The 25,219-nt window shown below is 41.9% G+C and overlaps 1 protein-coding gene across 1 annotated transcript in view; it reads left to right on the top strand.

Annotated features, from left to right (window-relative positions):
• Positions 1-25,219, top strand: part of PCSK5 (proprotein convertase subtilisin/kexin type 5) — a 413,154-nt gene that overhangs the window by 297,817 nt on the left and 90,118 nt on the right. Inside the window, 1 exon segment of the mRNA XM_054583010.1 lies at positions 24,221-24,323. Within this exon segment, the coding sequence (XP_054438985.1) occupies positions 24,221-24,323 (103 nt within the window).

The raw sequence follows: 25,219 nt of genomic DNA, 5'->3' as shown, positions 1-25,219 counted from the left end.
CAAAATCTAGCATCCAGTTATGATAAAAACTCTCAGCAAAGTGGAAGTAGAGGAGACATACATCAACATAAGAAAGGTCATATATGACAAACCCACAGCTAACATCATACTCAATGGTGAAAAGCTGAAAGCTTTTTCTTTAAGATTAAGAACAAGACAAGGATATCCACTGTCACCACCTTTAATCAACAGTAGTGGAAGTCCTAGCCACAGCATCAGACAAAAAAAAGAAATAAAAGGCATCCAAATTGGCAAGGAAGAGGTAAAACTCATCATTTGCAGATGACATGAAACTATGTGGAGAGAACCCTAAAGAATTCACAAAGAAACTATTAGAACTAATAAATGAATTCAGTGAAGTAGCAAGATAAAGAATATTCAGATATTAGTTGCTTTTTTATACACCAATAACTATCAGGAAGAGAAAGAAAACAATCCCATTTATAACTGCATCAAAAAGAATAAAATACCTAGAAATAAATTTAACCTAATAGGTGAAAGACCCAAACCTAGAAAGCTACAAGACACTGAAGAAAGAAACTGAGGAAGATACAAGTAAATGAAAAGGTATACCATGCTCATGGATAGGAATTAATATTGTAAAAATGTGCATACTACACAAAGCAACCTACAGATTCAAAGCAATCCCTATCAAAATTCCAGTGGCATTTTACATAAAAGTAGAATAATCCTAATATTTATATGAAACCACAAAAGACCATGAGAAAACGCAATACTGAGAAAGAAGAACAAAACTGGAAGAATCACGCTACCTGATATCAAACTATACTGCAAGTCAACAGTAATCAAAACAGCATGGCACTGGCACAAAAACACACACATAGGTCAATGGAACAGAAGAGGGAGCCCATAAACAAACCCATACCTGTATGGTCAATTAATCTATGACAAAGGAGGCAAGAATATATACTGAGGTAAAGTATCTTCAATAAATATTGTTGGGAAAACTGAACAGATACATGAAAAGAATCAACAGGATCACTTTCTTACACTATATACAAGAACGAACTCAAAATAGATTAAGTATAAATAGATTAAATATAAGACCAGACACTGTAAACTCCTAGAGGAAAACATAGGCAGCATAAACTCCTTGATGTCACTTAGTAATATTTATTTTAATATATCTCCACAGACAAGGAAAATTAAAGTAAATATAAACAAATTTACTACATTAAACTAAAAAGTTTTGAAGAATGAAGGAAACCATCAAAAAAATGAAAAGACACCTACTGATTAGAAGAAGATATTCTCCCATGATCTATCCCATATGAACTTAATATCCAAAACATAAGGAACTCATAAAACAGCAGCAACAAAACCCAATCCAATTAAAAAGGAAGAGCACCTGAATTAACATTTCTCCAAAAAGGCCATACAGATGGCCAATAGACACACGAAAAGATGCTCAACATCACTAATCATAATGGAAGTGCAAATTAAAACCAGAATGAGCTATCACCTCATATTTGTCAAAAAGGCTATCGTCAATAAATCAACAAATGTGCACTGTTGGTAGGATTGGAAATTGATTCAGCCACTATGGAAAACAGTATCGAGGTTTCTCAAAAAGTTAAAAAATAGAACTACCATATGACCTAGCAATTCCACTTCTGGGTATTTATCTGAAGAAACCCAAAACACGAATTTAAAAAGATATATGCATCCCTATGCTCATTACAGCCTTATTTACAACTGTCAAGATATGGAAGCAACCTAAGTGTTCATTGATAAATGTATGATGAAAAGTAGTGTACATATACTATGCAATATTACTCAGCCATAATAAGTAAAATCTTGTCACTTATAACAACATGGATGGATCTAAAGGATATTATATTGAGTAAAATAAGACAGAGAAAGACAAAAACCATATGATTTCACTTACACATAGAACCTAAATAATAAAGTAAAAAAAATAACAAACAAACTCATAGATACAATTAAAAATAGAAAGTTTCTAGACAGAGGGCTATTGGGGGGGAGGGAGGGGTAAAAAAGGGAAACGGGTTAAAATGCACAAATTGCCAATTATAAAAACAGCGATGGGGATGTCAAATACAGCATAGGGAATATAGTCAATGATACTGTCATAACTATATATGGTGTCAGGAGAGTACTAGACTTATCAGGGTGATCATTTCCTAAGTTATATAAATGTTTAATCATCATGTTATATACCTGAAACTAAAATAGTATTATATGTCAACTATAATTGAAAATTTTTCTAAAAGTTTATAAAAAGGTAAAACTCATAGAAGAAAACACAGGTCATAAACTTCTTGACATTTTTTTTTTAATCTGACACAAAGCAAAGGCAACAAGCAAAAATAAATAAGTACACCAATAAAAGGCAGCATACCTAATGGGAGAAAATATTTCCAAATTATAGTTAATATCCAAACTATTAAAGAACCCATAAAACTCAATAACAAAAAAAATACAATCTGATTTAAAAATGGGCAGGAGTCTAACAGGCATTTTTCCAAAGAAGACATAAAGACAAATAGGTGCATAAACAAGTGTTCAATATCACTATCTATCAGGAAAATACAAATCATTACTTCATGAGTTATCACAGCACACCTGTTAGAATGGCTATTATCAAAAAGACATAATGCCCTGGCTGGTGTGGCTCAGTGGATTGAGTGCTAGCCAGTGAACCAAAAGGTCGTAGGTTCGATTCCCAGTCAAGGCACATGCCTGGGTTGCAGGCCAGGTCTCCAGTTGGGGGTGTGTGAGAGGCAACCAATCAATTATCCCTCACACATTGACATTTCTCGCTTTCTCCCTCCCTTCCCCTCTCTCTAAAAGTAAGTAAAATCTTTTTAAAAAATTTTTTAAAAAGACACTACACATATGCTGATGAGGAAGGGATGGAGGAAAGGAAAAAGGAAGGGAGCAAGGAAAGGAGGGAGGGAAAAAGAGAAAGACAGAGAGAAAGAAAAGAAAGACTATCACAACTATAGCATCAGGACAAGTAAGGCATTAGTGCTTCTGTTGGCTTGACTCCTTCTTGGGATGAGGAAGGATGAAGATTAAGTCACATAATATCAAAAACTTCATGTCACCCTAGCTGGTGTGGCTCAGTGGGTTGAACACTGGCCTTGGAACTGAAAGGCCACTGGTTCAATTCCCGGTCAGGGCACATGCCTGGGTTGCAAGCCAGGTCCCCAGTTGGGGGCAAGCGAGAAGCAACCAATCAATGCGTCTCTCACACATTGATGTTTTTCTCCCTCTCCCTCTTCCTCCCTTCCCCTATCTCTAAAAAATAAATAAATAAAATCCTTTTAAAAAAATCTTCATGTCACAGGCTGGATAATTGTTGCATTGATGTCACCTTTGCCTGCATGTTGCAACCTATTTGAAAGCAGCTGAGCCAGAACAGGAGGAGCAACTACAGGCTGGTTTGGCAAGGGTGTCATTTAAAAATACACAAGTCTCAAGGAGTATATAAAGCCAGAAGCTGAAAAATAGTCTTTCCACTTAATTCTAACTACTTAATACCTATTACTTCTTTAGAGCTACTGCATAGAAAGATTTTTATCTTGAGATTTTTTTCTCCACCAAAATATATACAACTTGGTTTGATCCTATCCCACTACTAGATTAGACCTTCCTGTCCTTTGTCCCTAAATCAACCCTCCACCTCCCCACTCCAGTTCTGTGGGAGTAAAACACAATGACCCAGGACTGCAGAATGAGGACCACCTGTGCTGTTCCCACACAACACAGCATGAGGAGGTAGCCAGACATTCGCAGACCACAGAAGGCTTCTTGGGGGTGGACTGCAGCAATTTGACCTCTGATATCAAAGCCAGAAAAGAAGCTAATAAACATATCGTTCAGGAATGTCCAAACTCACTAAATCCTCCACGAAGCTGGAAGAACATGGAGGCCTGGAACCCTCCTCCAGAACCTAATTCAGGCCCTGCCCCATTCTGTGATATGTGTTGTCTGCGTTTCTGATCATGGCAGTTCATTCTCTCTGCTTCATAAGCTGCAAGAACACAGGGACCATCTATAGCACCAAAAATTCCAGATTGAGGCAGGTGCTTTAAAAATGTAGCTAATGATGTCAACAGAAACATTAGTCTCCTTTTGCTGTCTCAGGCAAATTATCAGAAAACTTTAAAATAGAACAGAGATGATGTTTTTCTGTATCTTACTAAGCATTCCATATTAAACCCACTCTTCACAAGAGTCAGCAGAATTTCTTACCCTGTGCTGGATTCCTCCTCCTCTCTCCTACACCCTTGATAAGAAGGCTTTATGCCACAACCGCAATTCAGGATGTCAAATCTGGAATGTCTGTGCACATTGGCCACCTGCTACTGCTCGTGCTAAGTGGTAACTCAAAATAGCAAGCATCCTGAGCCTGGGCCAACAAGGCAATTGTCCTTCCAAAGGACTCTAAGAAGAACAGCATAAAGCAGAGGTTCTCAAACTTGTGCAGTCCTCAAAATCACTTGAGAGCTTTTTCAAACAGATTCCTGCCCTCCATCCCAACCCCAGAGTGTCTATTCAGTAGGTTCAAGGTAGAGGCTGAGAATTTACATTTCTAATGAGTTCCCAGATGAGGCTGATGCTGCTGGTCCCACCTTGAGAACCACTGACACTGATGTTAGGCAAAGACCTTGTAATTAGACTAGAAACACCTGGGTTCCAGTCCCAGCTTAGTCAATTACCATGTAACCTTGAAAAAATAAGGCTCACTTTCCTCATCTATTAAAAAAGAAGTAATAATGGCACCATTGCAAGGATTAAACAAGATGACGCACGGAGCTGCACGTGGGTGCATACGAAGTCCTGAGGGAACCCCTTTCCCTGCTTCATACCTTGCTTCCACTCTCCCCGGGCTGCAGGGTGCTTCCTGGCAGGGCTGCTCTGGGATATTAGCATGGTAGGCAGGAAAATAGCAAACTCAGCCTCTAGCTGCCTCTCTGCAGAACTGCCCTGCCTACGAGGGCCGTGCTAAGGGCCCTCTAAATCAGGTGCTCCTCGGCCCACCTCACAGACAGGGAACAAGGCTGTTGTCTGACACCTGTCCTGAAAGAGTAGGACCCCTTGTGGCTTTCTGCCCTGAGACTAAGAGGTTAAAAGACTCATCCAAAACCACACAGCTCTTAATGATGGAGCTCCTGACTCAGGACAATACATCAGCTGAATCTTCTTTTTCTGACTTGCATTTGGAATCTTGGTGTATTAATTTCCTTTGGCTGCTGTAACAGATGATTATGCATGGTAGCTTAAAACAATGCATATTGTCTTATAGCTCTGGTGGTCAAAAGCAGGTAATGGGTCTCTCTGGGTACAAATTAAGGTATTATGATGTCCACACTCCCAGAGTGTCTTGGGAAGAATCTGTCTCCTCTTCCAGTGTCCAGCACTGTATTCACTGCTACTGCTTGTGCTAAGGGGTAACTCCTTGACTGTGGCCTCTTCCTCCATCTTCCAAGCCAGCAGTAGCATTTTTAAATCTCTCTTTGCTGAGGTCTTTAGATCACGTCCTCTAGTAAAATCTTCTTCCACCTCTCTCTGACAAGGTGATGTGGGCCCATCTTGACAATCCAGGATTATCTCCCCATCTCAAGATCTTTAATTTTGTCATGTTGACAAAAATCCCTTTGACCCTACAATGTTAACACTCATATATTCCAGAGATGAGGACCCAGATGTCTCCGGGAGCCCTTATTCAGCCTGTCACATTTGCATAAGGCATCTAACCCTCTGAGCTACCATTTTTTACCTCAGTAAAATAGTAATAATATACCCTCCTGGGGATGTTGCCATGTGATACACTGTAAATCACTAAAGAAATGTTCATTGAATTGTTAAATGCTTCCTGCTACTCTTGCGTTTATCTTACATTCATTAACTCTTCATTTACTCACCTTTTATTAAACACTGTGTCAAATATTGTGCTAGGCACAGGGGATGCAGTATAGTGAGGAATCACACCTGTATGGGTTTTATACTGTAATAGAGACAGATAAATCCTAGAAAAAAAATTCCCTGATGTATCGGCAGGTGCTCCAAAAAGAAATCGGAGAGGAAATGCTCTGCAAATGGTCTAGCAGGGGTGTCTGACATTTTGGCATCTCTGGGCCACATTGAAGAGTTGTTTTGGGCTACACATTAAATACATTGCAACACGTAATCTCTCACACACACACACACACACACACACACAATCTCCTACATTGCAACACGTAATCTCACACACACACACACACACACACACACACACACAATCTCCTACATTGCAACACGTAATCTCACACACACACACACACACACACACAATCTCCTAATAAGTAAGTTTACGATTTTGTGTTGGGCCGCATTCATAGCCATCCTGGGCTGCATGCAGCCCACAAGCTGCGGGTTGGACACCTCTGATACAGGGATACATCAGCCCTGCGGCAGGAGGCAGGACTGGAAGGTCTGAGCTGGAAAAAGGGGCTGGAAAGGGACAGGAAGATGGGAAACAGCCTAAAGCATCTAGAAAGCGCCAATTTCATCCTATTGCTGCTTCGGGTGCAAGGAACTGGGGGAGGGTGAGCCATAAGAGAGAGGAGCTAACAGTGCAGGCTGGGGTCTGGTTGTGAACTGCTTCCTGTGCCAGGTAAAAGATCCGGACTGCATCATGTGCTCCAGGGAGCCACGGAGAAGTTTAAGCATCTTTCCTCAGTATCCTGTCCCCGTACCCCCACAGTAGTGGGGCTCCTAGCAGGAAATCCTGAAAGCTCAGGCCTCCTGACAGACACAGAGCCCGGCACAAATAACACCTCTTTTTTATTACAAACTCTTTTATTATGAAATCATAAGCATGTAATTCTGCAACATAACAATATCACACTCAAGCACACTGCATGAAATGGTCAAATTAAAACCATAAATTATTACGCCCATATTACTATCCTACCAGCCACACTCAAACAGGCGTTACTTCTCCCAGACCCTGTATTTAAATAAACTCTCAGCAGAGAGTTCTCTATGAAGTGCTACTGGCTTCTGTAAGTACCTCTTGCCTTGTCTTCTTCAGCCAGAGCCCCTCTGTGATTTATATTTTCAGAAATTTATTTTTGAGCCTCCCATTATAGTGAGCCATCATCTCCCTTAGAATCTCTGTCATTCTCATATTTAAGTCATTCATTCCTAAAAATATTCTTGTATTTTATTATATATCTCATTTAATCCCCTATTTGTGGCTTTTTTATGAGAATGCTCAAAGAGTAAATTTGCTCTACTATCAGTGCATTGGGTAGAGCTCAATCATCTTGATTGTTCATGCAATACTTTTTTCCAAACTGGGTGGTTTTGTGGCAAAGTGGGTTGATGGTAACTGTGCTGTGACTTTAGTTGAGAAAGTCCACATTGTCCCTGGTCTGCTTCACCCCTCTTCTTTACCTGAAACAGCACCCTCCCTAATATGCTTGTCAACTGATACCATCCTCTCCATGAACTGCAATAAATTGGCTGTGTGCTTCTGTGCTGGAAAGACATTTTGCATTAAAAATTGGATTCACAGCAGGCAATCTGCCTGGGGACCACATGTCTAGGAAAGCAGTCATTTTTAACTAAGGATATTACAAGCCCAGATAGAATAAGACTGGTGTACTCTGAAGCACAAATGTCTAGTCTCCTGGAAGCAAAATTACTGTATTGCATGTTGGTAGGTAACCTTGTCAACTATCTTTCAGAACAACTGCAGCCTAATATACACGCCATCCCCTTGGGTTCTATGGCCGTGGTTCCTGGATCCCACTACATTCTACCTGCAAATCTGCACTCTCATTACTGTCCCTCACCAACCCTGATTTGCTTGCCCTTTTTTGCCTTTCTCTTTCACAGTATTTATTAGCTTCTAACCATATTATTATATAAAATTTACTAGTCTATTGTATTTGCGGCTTGCCTCCTGCCTCCTGTACTATATTGTAAGATTTACCAGGGAAGAGCTATTGTATCCCCAATTCCCAGGATATTGCCTGCCATGTAGTATATGTGCAATAATCACATGTTGGATGGATTAATACATTTCCATAGAGTTTGCAGCTATCGAGTGACTTTTGTTTTGTTTTGTTTTGCATCCCTAACTCCAAACATGTCAATATCAAGTGACAAGTGGTGGTCCTGGTCAAAGGAAATTATTCCTGACCTCAAAGATGTACTAGTTCTGTGAAAGAGGCACATGTGGGCAGAAATACCAGCTGATATGCATGATAAATTAAAACTATGTACAAAGCACTGTAAAGCACAGAAAACAAATCAAGTCAGCTGCATAATGGGGTGGTAGGAAAGATTCAACAACAACAACAAAAATCTCCACAGAGGTGGCAAATTGGAGTTGTAAATAATGAGTACAAGTTTTCTGGGAGAAGAGTGAAGGGACTAAATACAAAGCAAATGGATATTCTAAGTGAAAGAATGCGCGATGGGCTTGAGAGGCTGAAGTCCCTAGGGAATGCCAGAGCGCAGGGATGCCCTTTAGTTGGTCCCTCCAGGAGCCAACCTCAAGACAAATAAGTGCAGGAGGTTTATTTAGGAGATGGAAAAAAGTGCTAATAGTGGAGTGGGAAAGCGAGAGAAGAAAGAAATTCAGCCAGTAAAGGTTCTGTTACCAAGCCAGCTACCACAGAGGGTGACTGGAGCTCAGACCTGGGGGGAAACTGAAAAGTGATCTAAAACACAGGCCTCAGAGTTCTCACTGGAGGGGCAGTGGAGCTGTGGTCTTCATACACCGAATCCCCGTCACTGGCTGAGAACTCCTGGGAGTCAGTTCCCTGGTCCCCTAGTCCCTTTGATGTGGCCAAAGGATGTGTGCAGGACCCCCCAGGAGTTTACTACTGTTCACAAGGAGGGCAGCAGGGGAAGAGGCTAGAAATTGAGGCAAGGGCCAAATTTTAATAGCTCTTGCAAGTTGTTCCTTGAGATTTATTCTGTTTTAAGGGAGCAAATATTGCAATGTTTTAGGTAAGAGAATAGTGTAAAATTTGAATTTGAGAAAGACCATTCTGGTGATGGGTGAGTCCAGGAGACGAGTTGGAAACATAAACTTAACACATGGGATGGGAAAGACTGGGCTGGAAGTCACGTGGTGGTGCTAAAGATGGAGATAAGGAGACAAAACCACGAGATACTCAGGAGACAGAATTGACAGAAATTGCGAGGGATCAGATGTGAGGAAGGATGGAATCCAGGATGAGTTTCTATGCTGGCTTTCCTGACCGGATAGTGGTGGCACTAGCCTAGACAGGGAGTGCAGGAGGGATATCAGTACTGGGGTAAGATAAGTCTTGTTGGACATGTTGAATTGGAGATACCTGAAAAGTATCCAGGTGAGCAATCTAGTGGACAATGGATATATTATTATTGAACTCATGAGACTGACCTGGACTGGGAAGAGCTATTTAGGAAGCACCACTTTATAGAAGGTGGAGAAACAAGCAATTCCAGAATAAATAACTTGAAGGTTTATCACGTGTGATTTAGTTGAATGCTACTGCCATCATCTTTCTAATATAAAGTCCTTTGCCAACTTTGAGATGGCACGGTTTCTATCATTGCTGGGTATTGCTTTGTCTTTCTCTACATCTTCCCCCAAACAATTTCTTCCCCCTTGACACAGTTGGACATAAAGAAGGAACAAGATAATTTGTGTGATTTGGGGCAAACTGGAAATTCTCATTGTCATCTTCTTCATCTATTAAAAAGGGAATCTCCTAGATGGTTGTTTAATAGCTGAAGAAACTGTACATGAAAGACATCAAAATGATGCTCTTACCTTATCAGGCAGTCAGTCTAGTTGGTACAAGGACACTCCTCACTGCAACTGCCACAGCTCTGCCTCCACTGCATGTGCCTTTAACCTGCTTATGCTAGTTCACCTTTTACGTAAGACTTGGTAATTAATAGAAAAACATCTTTTAGAAGAGTTGCAAAATCCATGTAAGCAGCTGAAACCACTGTGATAAGAGCACTTTGTAGCAATTTACCTTCATTCTGCATGGGTTTTATATCTGAGTGTATACAGATGTATGACTTTTCTGCCAAACAGTCATCCTGGCCAAGAACGGGATGGCCCCTCCACAGGAATAGGTGATGACATTTCTTTCACCACCTTGGCATCTAAACATGACACTCTATCTGGTAACAACGCATTGAGCTCCCGATTGTTTATGGCATGGCTCTAGGCGGAATGGGCTGTGAATGCCTACACTCTCTTTCACTCCATCAACTCTTGTTACATGTGTGTCAGAGAGAGAACACAGCCGCTTGACGTTGAGCAGGCCCCCAAAAAACAGCCACTGTCAAAATACTGCCTGTGGCATGTATATAAACAGACAGAGCTATGCCAGGAGTCACACAGTTTCAAAATATCTGCCAGATCATCCCAACCCGCTTCCCTCACATTCTCAAGCCATCATTTCTTTACGTGTTCAAGTTCAAGTCCACGGATTTGACTCCTCTTTCTCCACTCATCTCCTGTATGCAGGAAGTCATTATTCATCAATATTAGTAATAGTATTCATTCATATTTATTATATGTCAGGCAGACCCTGTGCTAAGTGCTTGTAAGTACGAGTACTTTATCAAATTTAGTTACAGCTTTCTGAAGTAGGACTGCTTTTATCCTATCTTGCAGTTGTAGAAATGAGGACTAGAGAAGTAGCCCAAAATCACGTAGCTAGAAAATGGCAGAGCTGGAATTTGGATCCAGCTTTCTCTGTCGCTAAACTATACTACAGTCCCTGCTGTGGAGCATTAATAATCGCATCTTTTATTTATGAGGCATTTTAAAGTTTACAAAGCATGCTCACAAGGCATATCATTTGATGCACCACATAGAAAAGGCAACGAGGCAGGACACATCCTGTCCCCATTTTCACAGAAGTAACAAAGACCCAGAGTTAACCTGACTTCCTCACAGCCACCCATGTCTGAGCCTTGGACTCAGGCCTTCTCTTTTCAAGATTCCCATAAATATCACACTCTTTCCTCAAAGCAACTGTTTCTTCTTTTGAAATAACCAATGTATGAAATTTACTAGGAGGCCAATTTTGGCTTTCTACAAAGACATTTCTCATAGTCAGAGTTTTTCAAACACACAACGGGAGGAAATGAGTCCGCTGGCCCTTTCTGTTTTCATTCAAAGACTGGGCAGTCACTGAACTAGAAAACCGTAACTGCGCAATCGCTGGGAGAGGGAGAAAGGGCCAGTTAGAGGAGACGAGCTCTCAGACCCATCTACTCCTGAGATCCTGTGGCTCTTTTCTGGGGGCCACCCTATCTTCATCGTTTGGTTGCACCAGCTCCATTCCCTCACCCCTGGCTTAGTGAAGCCATGTCCTGGCTGACTTCTTGGACTGTCCCTTCCACTTCACCCAGTCTCCCTTAATCAGGGCGACCTAACACCAAAGATGTTCCCATGGGTGTCTGTCTTCCTAAATACTCAGTGGCCCCTTTTGGCCAACCACACCCATTTGATACTCTGTCTGATTTATCTACATATTCTGCACAAACTCCCTTTTCATTTCCCCCAAACTCAGTTTCTACTTTAGTCAACCCAATCATTTACTTGAGTCACAGAGACGGCAGCCTTTTTAAAACCTTTGCTTTCTTTGTTCCCCCCTCCTGAAATACTCTCCACTTCTCCCCTTGTCCATCCAGCAATATGACCATTTTTTTCCAAGCCTCAGTCAATCTTATTACAGTATAACAACAATATGAATTTTAATGAACTTCTTTCCCAAAACACAAAACAAGTCTAGAAACAACTTCCAGTCATACAGAAGGCCATGGGGACCCCAAGAAATAGCCCTGCCCTCACGGAGGAGTATGGTAAGCTATCCTGTGCAATCATTACATTTTGAACACTTGATTCCACGTTGGTTTATGGCCTTTGTATTTTACGTGAGCTGATTCTCTCTCATGAGGGTAGACACTGAGCTTTCTCTCACACAGCCCCCAGAAAACAGTAGGCAAGCAATAGTTACAGGTTGCATGATTGAGGTATCTAGGATTACACAATTTCACCTTATCCCCTTACCCTCGCATGGGGCACATGGCAAAGTGCCTAGGCCTGGGATAGGCCCAACTATTTGGGAAAAGGAATGCAGCAAAACCTGGGTTAAAGAACAAAAGTTTGGAGTCTGACCTCTTCAAGTCCCAGCTCTGCCACAAGCTAGGTGACTTTAATAGGCCACTTAATATTTCATTGCCTCAACTTTCTCAACAGCATAATGAGGATGATAGAGAACAGCGGAACCCAGAACCATCCTTCCTCCATGGGCTTAGCATTATAAGAACTGAGAGAGTTCATTCAAATAAAGCACTCAGGAAAATTCCTAGCATATGGCCATCACTAAATAAATGTTAGCTATTCTTCTAGTCACTCATTTGGTGACCTGAGATGACTTCAACTTCCTGAGCCTCAGTTTCCTCATCTTTAGAATGAGAGCAGTGCTCACCTCCCTAAGCTGGCCCTGAGAATTAAATGTGAAAGCAGCGAGAAAGCCCCGCCTTTTCCAGGAAAGGCTCCCTCATCTTTGACCCAAGGCCTGGTCTTGTAATGCCATCGACACTAGACACTACGCCATCTTTCTCATGCCTCTGCTCTTTAAAGCAGTTTCACATGCCAATCATTTGTGCTATTGTAGTAAGCTCTTGTTTTTATTCCATAGCAAATGTTGGCCTCTTACAAATTCAGCTTTAGAAAATTACAGCCTAACTTACACTAGATGACTGCATAAGCAAAATGACTGCTCAAGTTCCCCAAGCCCACAGGCAGCTTCTCCACAGGCAGTCCCTGCCTGTTTTAGCCAGCTATGAGCAGCAGAAAGGGAAATGGGCCCATAAAATGTGGTTAAGATGAGTATCAAGAGTAGCCTTGAAAGCAAAAAGGAGTCAAAGAAGGTCATGCAGCTGCTGGAGGGAGTTTGGGAAGGGGAGAGCCTGACTCACTAGCTCTGCCTGCAGGGATCATGGAAACGAGTGTCCAGGAAGCAGCAGGCTTCCCAGTCCTGGACACTGAGCCCTGCTTTGCAGCCTGAACTGAGTGGGTCACCGCAGACCTGAGCCATGGGCTGGGCTCCGAGGGCCCGGGGCCTCTAAAATGGGATCAAGACCGGTTGCCTTTGTTGCCTGTTCCCTAGAAATGAGGCTGAAGAGCCATCCAGGACAGCAAGGTAACTAGTGCAGGAAGGCACAGTGGCCCCCTAGGGAGGTGCCAAGAGTCTGCTTGGGGTGGGCTTGGCTATGGAAAATAGAATTCAGGCCCAAGGGAGGAGACTTTGAAATCAAACACTAACTTGCCCACCTTCCAGCCAAAGGAGCTGAATTGCTCTTGAGTCTCCTGTAGACCTTCGAGAGCCATTTTCGTCTCTGGTGAATGCAAAGGTGCTGTTCAGGGTCCCCCTCTGTTCTCAACATGACTTCCCTGTGTGACTAGGTTGAGAGGTTCTCAGCTCCATTAGGTGGAAGGACGCAGAGGCTGCAATTTCACCGTGGAACCGCTGGCACAGGACGGGTGGAGGGACACAGGAAGGGCATTTAAAGGAGATAGCAAGGCATTAAGGTACAAGGTAAGTAAGACAAGAACACATTGAGTCATACCATTCTGGAATGTTTTAATGGAGCCAGAATTGTCTCATGAAATTCCTAATGTCTGAGAGACATTCCTTGGGTTTATATCAAGCTGGTATAACAAATGAATATTAACAAATTAATTCATAACCAATTCCTGACCAGTGTGTTAAGAGCTGAGTAAAGGCTAGTTTAAGTCACAAACAATTGTATATTATTCCTAAGAGATGTCTTCATAAGGCCACAAGTGGAATATTGGGCAATAAAGAAATAAATGACCTGCCTTTCTGTCAAATATTGCTTTGGGATGCCCATAATTTTTTAGCAAGATAATAAATCTAGACAGAACTGTGGCTTTACGGTGGAGGGTGAAAGGGCAGAGGGTTGCCACTTTCCTGACTAGAACTGATTACACTTTGGTGCCAATCACAGAGGGCCTTGCCTGTTGAGTTGTTAAAAGTTAATAAAATGTTTAATAAAACTGGAATCCTTTCTTCTCAGTGGTCCCTGAACAATTATGGAGAAGTGAAATCTTTTCCAGATATTTTATTTGTATTGACCATCATTTCTAAATCAACCTCAATTTAAAAAAAAAAAAAAAAGGACATTATCTGATAATAGGCAAGAAAATAACAGGGAACCTAGAACTTCTGGGGCAAAATAAATTTGCAAAGCCACACAAACAATAAGGAGTTGAGGTCTGAGTGACTCTACAGGTCTTTTCACTCCCATGCTGCCTGTCTGAGGGACCTGCTCGTGCTCACTGAAGCAGCAACAGCTAACGTCTATTAGGCACTTGCTGTGTGCTAGTATCTTACAAAGCACATTTCACGTGTTAACTAATGTAATCCCTCTGGCAATTTGATGACATAGCTGTGATAATTCCCATTTTACAGATGAGTTGACTGTGGCTCAGAGAGGCCCTATCATTTGTGCAAGTTCTCAGAAGTAGCACAAGGCGGCCCTGGGATCCACACCCAGGACATCTGGTTGCAAATACATGTACTTCCCCTGTGTCCTGCCTTGCTCCTGTCTGTGCAGGAAGAGAGCAGCTCATGGTCATCCAAACATAGTGCAAATAAGAGGAATCTTTGGGGAGTGGCATTCTCTCTAGGGTGGTGCCAGATGAGGTTCTGGTCTCACATTCTGTGCTCTGGACAGAGTCTAAAGCTTTGAGAAAATGCAGACCGCGCAGAAGGAGGCTGGTAGGCAGGAAAACACCCGAGACTCTTTCTCTAACATACAGGAGTTCCCAGGCCTCTTGCCTAACAACACTACCACCCCTCCGCAATATAGATCACCCACACATTCACAACATACGACACTGCCCCCATTTTTCATTTCTCCTGTTTATGTGCTCCACCCTCACTGAGAGAGAAAAAACTGCAATTTGTCCCAATACCTGCCAAAAAGGGAAGCAAAGTCCCTGCCAGCCACTCACCTGAAGGAGGAGCAGGTAGTCCAAGTGTAGTGCCCACTTCACAGGGGACTGAGAATCCCATGCACTAAACCTTCTCAGAGAAACCCTGTGGGGAAGAAACCTTGTATGTCCCTCCTTACAGGGACTCACCTCTTTCTGACAAACTTTTTCAGCAGCCTGAGAAGGACACCACCATGGCTCTGAAATTTTCCACAATGAAGTGTTAAAAAAGCTGCCTCTGCTCTGGTGCAGGGAGGCCAGCTCCAGGGAGCTGCCAATTATAAAGATTAACTTGCATGGGCTGCATCTCGCAGCTGAATTGTGTTCTCAGCCTCCAGGGTCATTAATTTCAGGTGCCTCGTTGTTACTAATGTATGCAGCAAATATATTGCTCTTCAGGCCCCCTCAGGGGTGGTGGAAAAGGCAATTTGGAATCCAGTCAAATCCAGGTTCAAATGATGTTCAGAAAGTTATTCTGATGTTTAAATTCTTTATTTGGTCAAATGGAGATGAAGCCCCTATCCCACAATATTATTGGAGGATTAATGAGGTGACATATTCAAAGTTCCTGATAATTATAACTAGCTTTTCTGCTGTCCACTGTGCTTTAGGCCTGTTTTCTTGTTTGATCCCCACCACATTCTATGAGAATGAGAGTATAATCCACAATACACAAAAGAGGAACATCAGGGAAATACACGATTTAATTAAGGCCAAACAGCTGGAGAAGGAAGCCCAAATCAAACCCAGGTGGGGATGATTCCAAAACTTGTGAATTTACCCAACATGGTGCTTTCTACTATGCAGGCACTCCGTAGGCACACTGCAAACTTCAGTCCCTTCCTTACTTCCAGTCCTAGGCTTTTTAATAAGCACAATTTGGTCACTCCCAGTAAAACGTCAGGCAGCCTGAGAAATCGGATATTTCCCCAGCCACTGAGAGCCTAAGGCACTCTGGGTGCCCTGCTCCATGCAGGCCTGTTTTAGCAGCATCCACTGCTCATGGATGGGCAGTGTTACCGACGGCCCCATAAAAAAATAAATTGTCAATTACCAGCTACAGCACAGATGAAGCCACAGCCTCGGAATGCAACTCCTTTCTCTTTCCAGGAGCATTCTTTTCTCTCTTTTTCAAATATATTTTATTGATTATGTTATTACAGTTGTCCCAATTTTTCTTGTTTTGCTGCCCTCCACCCGGGAGCCCCCATTCTCCCTGGCAATCCCCCTCCCCTTAGTTCATGTCTGTAGGTCATGCATATAAGTTCTTTGGCTACTCCATTTCCTATACTGTTCTTAACATCCCCCTGTCTATTCTGTACCTACCAATTTGTACTTCTTAATCCCTGCACCTTTTCCTCCATTCTCCCCCTTCTTCTCCCAACTGATAACCCTCCAAATGATCTCCATGTCTATGATTCTGTTTCCGTTCTGCTTGGTTGCTTAAGTGATTAGGCTGCAATGTTTTAGTGCCAGTAGACAGGGCTTGAGGAAAGAGGAAGGGAATGCGGGAGAGGAAAGATAAAGTCAGCACGTTTGGTGTATAGATCCAGAGGAAGAGAAGGAGGGTAGTTGCAAGATGTTCCCTCTCATGGGGCACTGTGGCAAGGGAAGTGAGTGCCCTGGTACTTTGAAGGGTTTAAAAGCAAGTTATAAAAGCATTTGGGGCGGCTCTTTTGGTCACCACAGAAACGAAAGATAATAAGACTCGAACTTGTGCCTGTGTTTCAGGACTTACACCACCACAGGGAATATTTTGATCATTTCAAGCTACTTAGGAAGAACTTTGGGCTGTAATCCATCCACATTCAAGGACTCTTGTTTAGCTAAAAAAAAAAAAAGCCAGGATCGTGGTTCAGTGGGCTGCAATCCCGATAGTTTCACCTGCCATCTTCATCACCTCCAAAGTGAAAGGAAATGGTATAGCTTTCAGCACTTGATTGTGCTGTGCTCGCTCATAGATTTACAGAGAAACTCAGTCAACAAACTGTCCTTTCAAGTCATTCACTTTCTCAGTAAGAGCCTCTCAGCGTAACCTGCCTCAGGTTATCAGTGATGTTTTCCAAAAGGTAAGCAAGTTATTCTCTCAGATCCTGTTCACTTCCTTCGGTCAGCACGTACTGAGTCCCACATATCCCCTCACTGTGGATGCATCAGCTACTAGACAATTTCCCCCATGAGCGCAGTCCCTCTGCAGCCACAAATAGTGGGAACATTGGGGGATAAAATCCTATTCCTGAGGAGTAGAGGGACTGCGTGCACTAGAGACCCTGTAGGAATGCTAGGCTCACTTACAGCAATTGCACAGACAGCCTACTAAGGAGGCCGGCAAGATATCTTACATACCTCAGACAGGCAATAAATGCATTTCTACCTACCACACCCTGCGAACAGGAAAGTGTTCGTGGTTTCTTCCTCCGCAGACTCAATGATAGGCCTTGTAAATTAACTTTGTTTAATTGCAGATAACAATCACACTCATGCCTTGTGTTCCCCCTTCCCCTTGTATCTATCTGATCTTGCAACCAACTGTTCAGTGCCTTTTTAATTTTAGCATCCTCAAGCTGGGACTTAGAATGACTAACATTGAGGCTATGCAAAATTCTTTTAAAGGAGGACGAGATTTGCAGGAACCAACCCATCTATACTAGATTTTCATGTAAATTGGGGGACCGGAAAGAGGTTACTATAATTCTGGTTATGTTATTTCTGAAGAGCCAGTTTATTTTGTTTTCAGACAACACAAACAGAAAATCCTTGTGCAGAGCTCCGACCAATTATTTTATTCATTAAAAAAATATTGTTGGGTTCCTCTTAGGTGCTTTTAAGCGAGTGGACAGAACAAACAGCTTGTAAAAATCTCAACTGGATAAATATAATTGCATTTTAATCAATGCTGGCCATTTTATCAGAGAAAATATAAATTTGGAGCGTATATTCAATCACTGAGTAAATCTTCTTTGTGCAGAAAGCCTGTTCAAAGTTCGTTTGTCTTCACAATGAATTCCCTTTTGATACCCTTGCCCCACCGAGTGGTTCAGAAAAGGCATGTGCTCAGTTCTGTATTTTCATATATAGCAAAGCTACTTGGAACACCAAAGGGGAAATGAATTTGTACCAGGGAAATAGGGCAGAAAGAACATGGACTCAGACATACGTAGGTCATAGCGCAACTCTATCACTTCCCTGCCTGAATGAATTGATGCAAGATTTTTCATCTCTCTGAGCCTGTTTCTCATGTATAAAAGGGACTGTTGTTTAAGTTAAACATTACGTAGAATAGCATTTGTAACATGGTAGGGTCAATGAATGGGAGTGCTATTCATTGTGTGACTGCTATATCACCACCATATTCAGGTGTGTTGGCCTACACTTCACTTCAGATACATTTTTTTTTCATCCTAATTGAGGTCAGGGCCCACAATAACAATGGAAATGAAAAGCATCAACTCTTAATCCCCTGATCTTTGGGCAATGTACAGACTAAAGTAAGCTAAAAATTTACAAGTGTGTTGGACCCACAGTTTCTTCAATCCATCCTTTTTTGATGGAGCGCCAACCCATGGGGAGTGCAAGGGCCAGAGTAACATTTTAGGGCATCTGCACAAACCACACAGGTAAACTCCACCACCACCACCACCCACCCCCCAAGAATGAAAAAGCAATGAGACTAAGAGACATAAGTCTGGGCAATCAGAAAATCCTGTGGAGGAGGAAAAGGAGAAGTTGTTCAGGGGATGAGATAGAAAAGCGGTGTCCCCCAGACATCTCCAGTATGTAGAAGCAGAACTCTCCCTCTAGCTGCTGGATATTCATTCTGCCTTTAAAAAGAAAAAGCACAGTGTTCCATCTGTCAGTTGTCTCCATTAGCACAAGCTTTATCCATTTATCCACTTAGTACTATTCTCACAGATCTCCTAAGCCTCAGTTCAATGGACTGGTCCCCAAGATGGTTGGTGCTCTTTGGACCCATCCCAGAGGGCAGACAGGCCTGAGTTTTTTAGTTAATATTAAGTTTGGGGAGAAAGAAAGAAGCTCATCATATAGGCCTTTTAAAATTGTGCTAAAATAACAGTAACATAAATTTAACATTTTAACCTTACGGTTCCATGGCACTAATTATATTCACATTGCAGCGGAACTATTGCCACCATCCATTTCCAGAACGTCTTCATCTTCCCCAGCTGAAATTTTATATGCATTAAGCAATATCTCCCCATTTTCCCCTCCCCTCCAGCCTGGCAACCACCATTTTACATTCTGTCCCACTGAATTTGACTATTCTAGGTGCCTTATATAAATGTAATAATGCAGTATTGTCTTTCTGTAACCAGTTTCTTTCACTTTGCATAATGTCTTCCAGATTCATCCATGTTGTAGCCTGTGTCAGGATGTCCTTCCTTTTAAGGCTGGATAATTGTATAGACCAGTGATTTTCAACCAGTGTGCATGCAATACGTGACTACGGGGCTCTGACCTCTTTTCCCTTAGACTGTCAAATAAAAAAATGACAACAGCCAACACAACAATAGCTGTCCACTGTGAATAAATCAAAATTATACTTATTTTTGTCAGATCAGCAAAAAAATATTTTTGTATGCTGCAGAATTTTAGTAATCAGTTTATGTGTGCCATGAGATTAAAATGATTGAAAGTCACTGGTGTAGACTTTTAAGTGAAGATATTGGCCATATGAAGTAGATGGCCTCATAGTTTGGCCCTTCCTATAAAACTTCACGTTCAATGATGCTTTAAAAACTAAATTATTTCATTCGTATATAACTAGTTGAAAGTGTAACTGAGTATTTATTGTAGCTGGTAGAAAGTAATAAATATATAGATTTCTTTTCATGCAAACTATCTTTACACAGTGGTATCTTAGGTTGGAAACTAGGTATTGGTATCCTTGCAAAAATATTGTATCATTCGATTAGCATTTGTGCTCGTACTCATTCAGGAAAGTCCCACTCTGGTTCCTGGCATCTGAGCGACAGTGCGTAAGAAGGGGTCTACGAGGTCTATCCCAATGTTGCTCACTGAAACAACCAGCTCCAAAACCAAATGGCTGATTTCTTTTCAAATGTTCCTCCCATCTTCTCTTACCAATCACTCTTGCTAAAACAATTGTTCCAGACTCACATGATAATCTATCTGCCTGTGTGTTTATTAATGTATTCAGTTTATATATTTATGTGCTTAAACTCTACAACAAATTTGGCTCTAATCAATAGAGAAATATTTTGAAGCACAAAAGAAGGCATAGCATTTCTGAAGAGAAATGAAGCTCTTCTGGCTAGGTAAGCCCTTTATTATATTATTCTCAACCATTTTTAGTAGCTGTGCATGCTATAATAAATGTTTACCTATTCTGGATGATTGCACAAAGTTTATGTGTAACTTAGACTTGTTAACACAAACACATGCTGTAATGTTCTCAAGAGGTGGAACAACCAGAGCACACCACTTACTTGTAAATTTTTAAATTTACAAGTATTAATTTTTAAACTGTGTCTTCAACTTTTGAGACATCATTGTTCCCCATGGGACACTTCTTCAATGTCCTTTAAACTATTATAGGATGAGATGAAAAAGGAACTAAAAAGGGAATGAAAAATTTTTGATCACAGAAGAAAGACAATTCGGACATAATAATAATGGATGAAGACACCAGAAGGAAGAGCTTGTAGGATGAGATGGAGAACAAAATATTGGCCCCAGACGTCTGTGCTAAAAATGATTTCTCTCTAAAAATTTTGTATATCACTCCTGTCATAAACATTCAGCTTCATTGTGCAACAAAGACAGATGAGAAGAATTTGCAGCTCCAACAACCAAAAAAAAAGCAACTTCACTATGTCCTTGGAATCTGGCTTTTTTGGTTTCAAATGTGTAGTAGGAAACTTGTGCCTGCAAGGGCTGGGGCAGTTGTTTATATAACTAATTGGACATCCACATAACTATGAAAATTAAGGCAGGTCCCTCTATTCTCATCTGTTCTAAAGCCAGAGTTTTCTCTAAAGTTAAGAGGCGTGCAGACTGGAAAGAGGTGCGGTTAAGCGTCCTGCGCTGACTTGCTTACATAATCTTCAAGGTTATGAGGTTTTCTCCATTTTGTTTTCAAATGGTAGGAGGGAAAAACATGTTTGAAGGGTCACTTATCAAAGAAGAAAAGTGTTTAGCGAGGTTTTAGGTTGTGGAGAACATTTGTAGATCAGAGGATAATGAGAGATGTGGAGAAAAGATTGAAGATAGAGATACTGGTGGAGACATAGCCTGAGGGAAGATTAAGAGCATTAGATGGAGAGTTGACAACTGCCAGGAAGAGAGATGTACCTTCCTCTGAGATGGGAGACAAGAGGACAGTGAAAGAGAAGATAGAAAGAAATATTGACATTGAGAAAAATGATGCTGGGGAAATTCAGTATCTTATCAGTAAATTAGGTAGTGTGGTCACCTTCTGAGAAGGAATGGGTGGAACTTGGGTCTTAGAGTGATTCAACTTAGCTCCAGTGAGAAATGCAAGAGGGAACTAGAAAGATGAATGAAAGGATGATCAACTGGGGTGAACTCACCATAGTGGAGCATAAGAAGATTGTGTTTGAAGGGGGTATTTAAAATCTCAGAGATGGGGAAATTATACGTGATGATTACATCTAAGGTGATGGTTTCTTTTTGAGTGTCAACAGAGGCAATGATATAGTTTAGCAGATCAAGGAAGTACGAGGCCAGGATATCAGTGCCACCTACTGGCTTATGGAAGCCAAGAAAAAAGCAAACAAAAGACACAAGAATTGAAAATTTCCACAGTAACATCTGAATAATCTTTGTCTGATTTAACCATGAGTCATCTGTAACTACAAGGGAGAGTTTGGGTGTAGATATGGCATAACACTCAGAACCATCTAAGTAGCATTCAATTTAGCAGAACAAAGTGTATTTAGTTTAAAAACCCACCCTAGCATTAAATCTAATACACCATGGAGATTAGGGTGGATGGGTGGCAAGAGTTAGGAGAACCAAACCACGGTGTCAGTTTTTATGGGCACCAATGACAAGGCAAAATAATGGTCTTTGCCTATACGTCTAGCAGAGTTCAGTGTATGCCCTTGCTCTTCTGTTTTAGACTTTAATCTAGACTGTCCAAGGAAGTTGAAGGCTCCTGGCTAGCATTTGGATTGCAAATATCCCCTTACAAATCATTCTCAAAAGTCTTTGAGAACCCAAGGGCAGGGCTTTTTTAATTTGTATATCTCTAAATCTCACCTAGTACCTGACATATAAGTGTTCAAAAAATATCCAAATATCCATAGAATGAATGAATGAATGAACAAGCTATGATCCAGCATGTCTCTTGAAAACATTTTCTTTGTGTTTAGAAGCCTCTGTGACACTCCTCCCTACCTGTTCCACTCAGGACATATATTTTGAAAGATATGTAGCTATCATCCTACACAAATTATTAGCATAAGTGATGTAGGCAAGCTCTACTTGTTCCTACCCGGTCTGCCCCAGATCCTCTGCTCTTCATCTTGCTGGTGCCTGAACTGATAACCACCCTGCTCAATTGGATGTGCCTCCTGACACAAGCAAAAAGATTACACAAGGGTAATAATTAAGAGGTGGAATATGGGAGCCTGAAAAAATAGAGAAGGCTGCATAAATATGATGCCTATACTGAGTGAGATTCCCAACTTGAAATCAACACTCCTACTAAACAGAAGTCCCAGCTTTTTTTCTGCCTTGGAACTACTGATTACCAAGAATGCAAATGGTCCAATCTAACATCTTTGTGTGAATTAGTAAAAAGCACCCCCTACAGAGAAAGAGGCAATGACCACCAGTTGCCAGGGCATGGTGACATCAACACGGGCTGGGTTTCCAACTCCACGTGACAGTTTGGGCAGGCGCCTAGTGCAGTGAACAACTTGCACATTTCCATGTGTTGTCCCCACTGGTTACCCCCTCTAAGGCTCACTCATTTTTTGTGGTTTAGTGATAGTAAGTGAACAATTTGTATATACAAGGTTTACCTTACCCAACTGTACTCATTCAGAAAGTTATGGGGAAAGGTAAAGGAGAGGACTTCCATCCATTCCTCACCAGTCAAGTCTGTATTCCCAGGGTTTTTTCCCACACAGCTACAATAAACCAGGCAGAGAATCTTAGAGTTTTAGTAACGCTACTTGATTAAGCCATAAGCGAGTCCTGCCACCTGACCACTCTGGCTGGATCTTAGATTGACAATGTTCAGGCATGCGTGGAGGGCTGTGAAAGCTAGGGTGGGAAGCAAGTGAAGCCTGTGATTCAGGTGAAATCTGAATCTATAGTTCCTCAGCATGATCAGTTTTGAAACCACACAAAGTGCCTCTGGATCAGACTGAAAGAACTTAAGTTTCTTTAAGTCAACTTCTTTTAAGATGATGGGAGGAAAGGATGAGTATAGTGTGAGTAGAGGGTTGAATTCAATGAGTAAAGACCCATCACTGGATTATCACTTTTGATGAGGTTTGCCTCTCTCTACCACCCTTGCCGTGAAAGTAATTTCTTAAATACCTACAAGAAGTTGGTGGGGCTGGACTTGCTTCTGTGGACTTGCCTCGTGTATATTTTTCTTTGGGAAAGATAAGCTTTCCAATTAAATGAAGAATTCTCTGGCTATCTCTTCACTGTTACTCTTTCAGGGTGAGGTGCCGCTGACATCTGTCAAATGTCAGCCAAGCTTCAACTCCCCTTCTTAACAAGTAATCACAATCCTCCCCAGAATGATAGGACAAGATCTAGGTGGGTCCAGCTTGTTGCTTAACTTGAACCAAGGCTATGACTGGGGTCTCTGTGGGCCATAAGCCTTCAGCCTGAAGTGGGAAAGTCAGAAGGAGTTCAGCGAAGGGGTCCTGTAGGAAGCCCCCTTGGCTTCTCTCTACTTATAAATTCTGTAACACATTTTGACTAGATCCAAAAGAATGTCATTGCCTCATGATTTTCTGAGGTTCCAACTTCCAGGGCCCTTGGGAGAGGAACAGTTGTTATTCTAAGGTCAGGATGTAGGATTGGCAACTGAAGCCATTCAGGGTCCTTCTCTCTGTATTGTCTCCTTTGCTTTTAGGCAACCACAGACAGGTCTGGTTGCTCTCAGACTGACAGCCCACTGCCACGTAGAAATGAGGTAAACAACTAGGTTTTGTTCCCCAGGAGAATACGCTGACGAATATGGCCGCTGCCAGATGTGTGATGCTTCATGTGCCAAGTGCCGGGGGCCGACCCAGGAACACTGCACTGGCTGCCCTGTCACAAGGTGAGTGGTCTCTCAGGATCTCCTACAGCTGCTAGCCCACGGTTGTAGGATGGAGAGAGAAGGTGCTTACCTGCTTGCAGGCACACTGCGGAACTGCAGGAGAAAGAATCAAACCCTTTCCCGTGACACAGTAACCTCCGTGGTCCAGAGCATCTTCTCCCCAGGAAGCCCAGTACCCACTGCAGGAGTCAGTACCCTGGACACTAGAGGGGCTTTCTCATCGATGAAGGTGGTGGTAGCTTTGATGCCTAGTGCCTCATCCCTTCCTGCACCCCTCAACTATCATCCCCATCTGCTGAGCAAATATCGACTCAGATTTCTAGAATCAGGTCATGGATAAACTGTTCTATGAAGGCATTTTTTGACCTCTTCCCAGTAGAATTAACTTCTTCCTCTTTTATGTTCCCCTGTGCTCTGTATAAACTTCCATAAGAGCAACTGTGACATTTTAAGACATTCATTTACAGATCTATCCCTTCTTTAGATTATATGCTCCTTGAAACACTCATCTTTGTATCTCTATTATCTATCACAGTGCTAGGAAAACGGCAGGTTGTTGACAGGTGAATGAATGAGGAAATAGCAAGTATCTGAATGGGGTGAGCATCTATCTAATTTCTAATTCATTGAAAATTTCTAATGAAGAGAGTTGTGAGCTTGTTGTGTTTTTAGTCAACACTCCTCTGGTTCTAGCACTTAACATTTGTTGACTCACTGGCTGTGTGCAGAGCCTGCCACTGTTCTGCTTAATTGTGTAGGAAGCGGAGTCTCTCCCCAGACCAAGCCTGCTGCAGTGGCAGGTGAATCCCTGGGACAGGCTTTCCCTCTGCCCTACGTGGTCCTTGCCTCTAATTCTCCCTCAGAACTTTAATATCCTGACCAGGAACTGTCGTGTA

Source organism: Pteronotus mesoamericanus, unplaced genomic scaffold, assembly GCF_021234165.1.
Source record: "Pteronotus mesoamericanus isolate MK-2021 breed Mesoamerican mustached bat unplaced genomic scaffold, CSHL_Meso_final contig_73, whole genome shotgun sequence".
NCBI classification, from domain to species: Eukaryota; Metazoa; Chordata; class Mammalia; order Chiroptera; family Mormoopidae; genus Pteronotus; species Pteronotus mesoamericanus.
The sequence above is the reverse complement of the archived record's forward strand: the minus strand, read 5'-3'. Positions and strand labels throughout refer to the sequence as shown.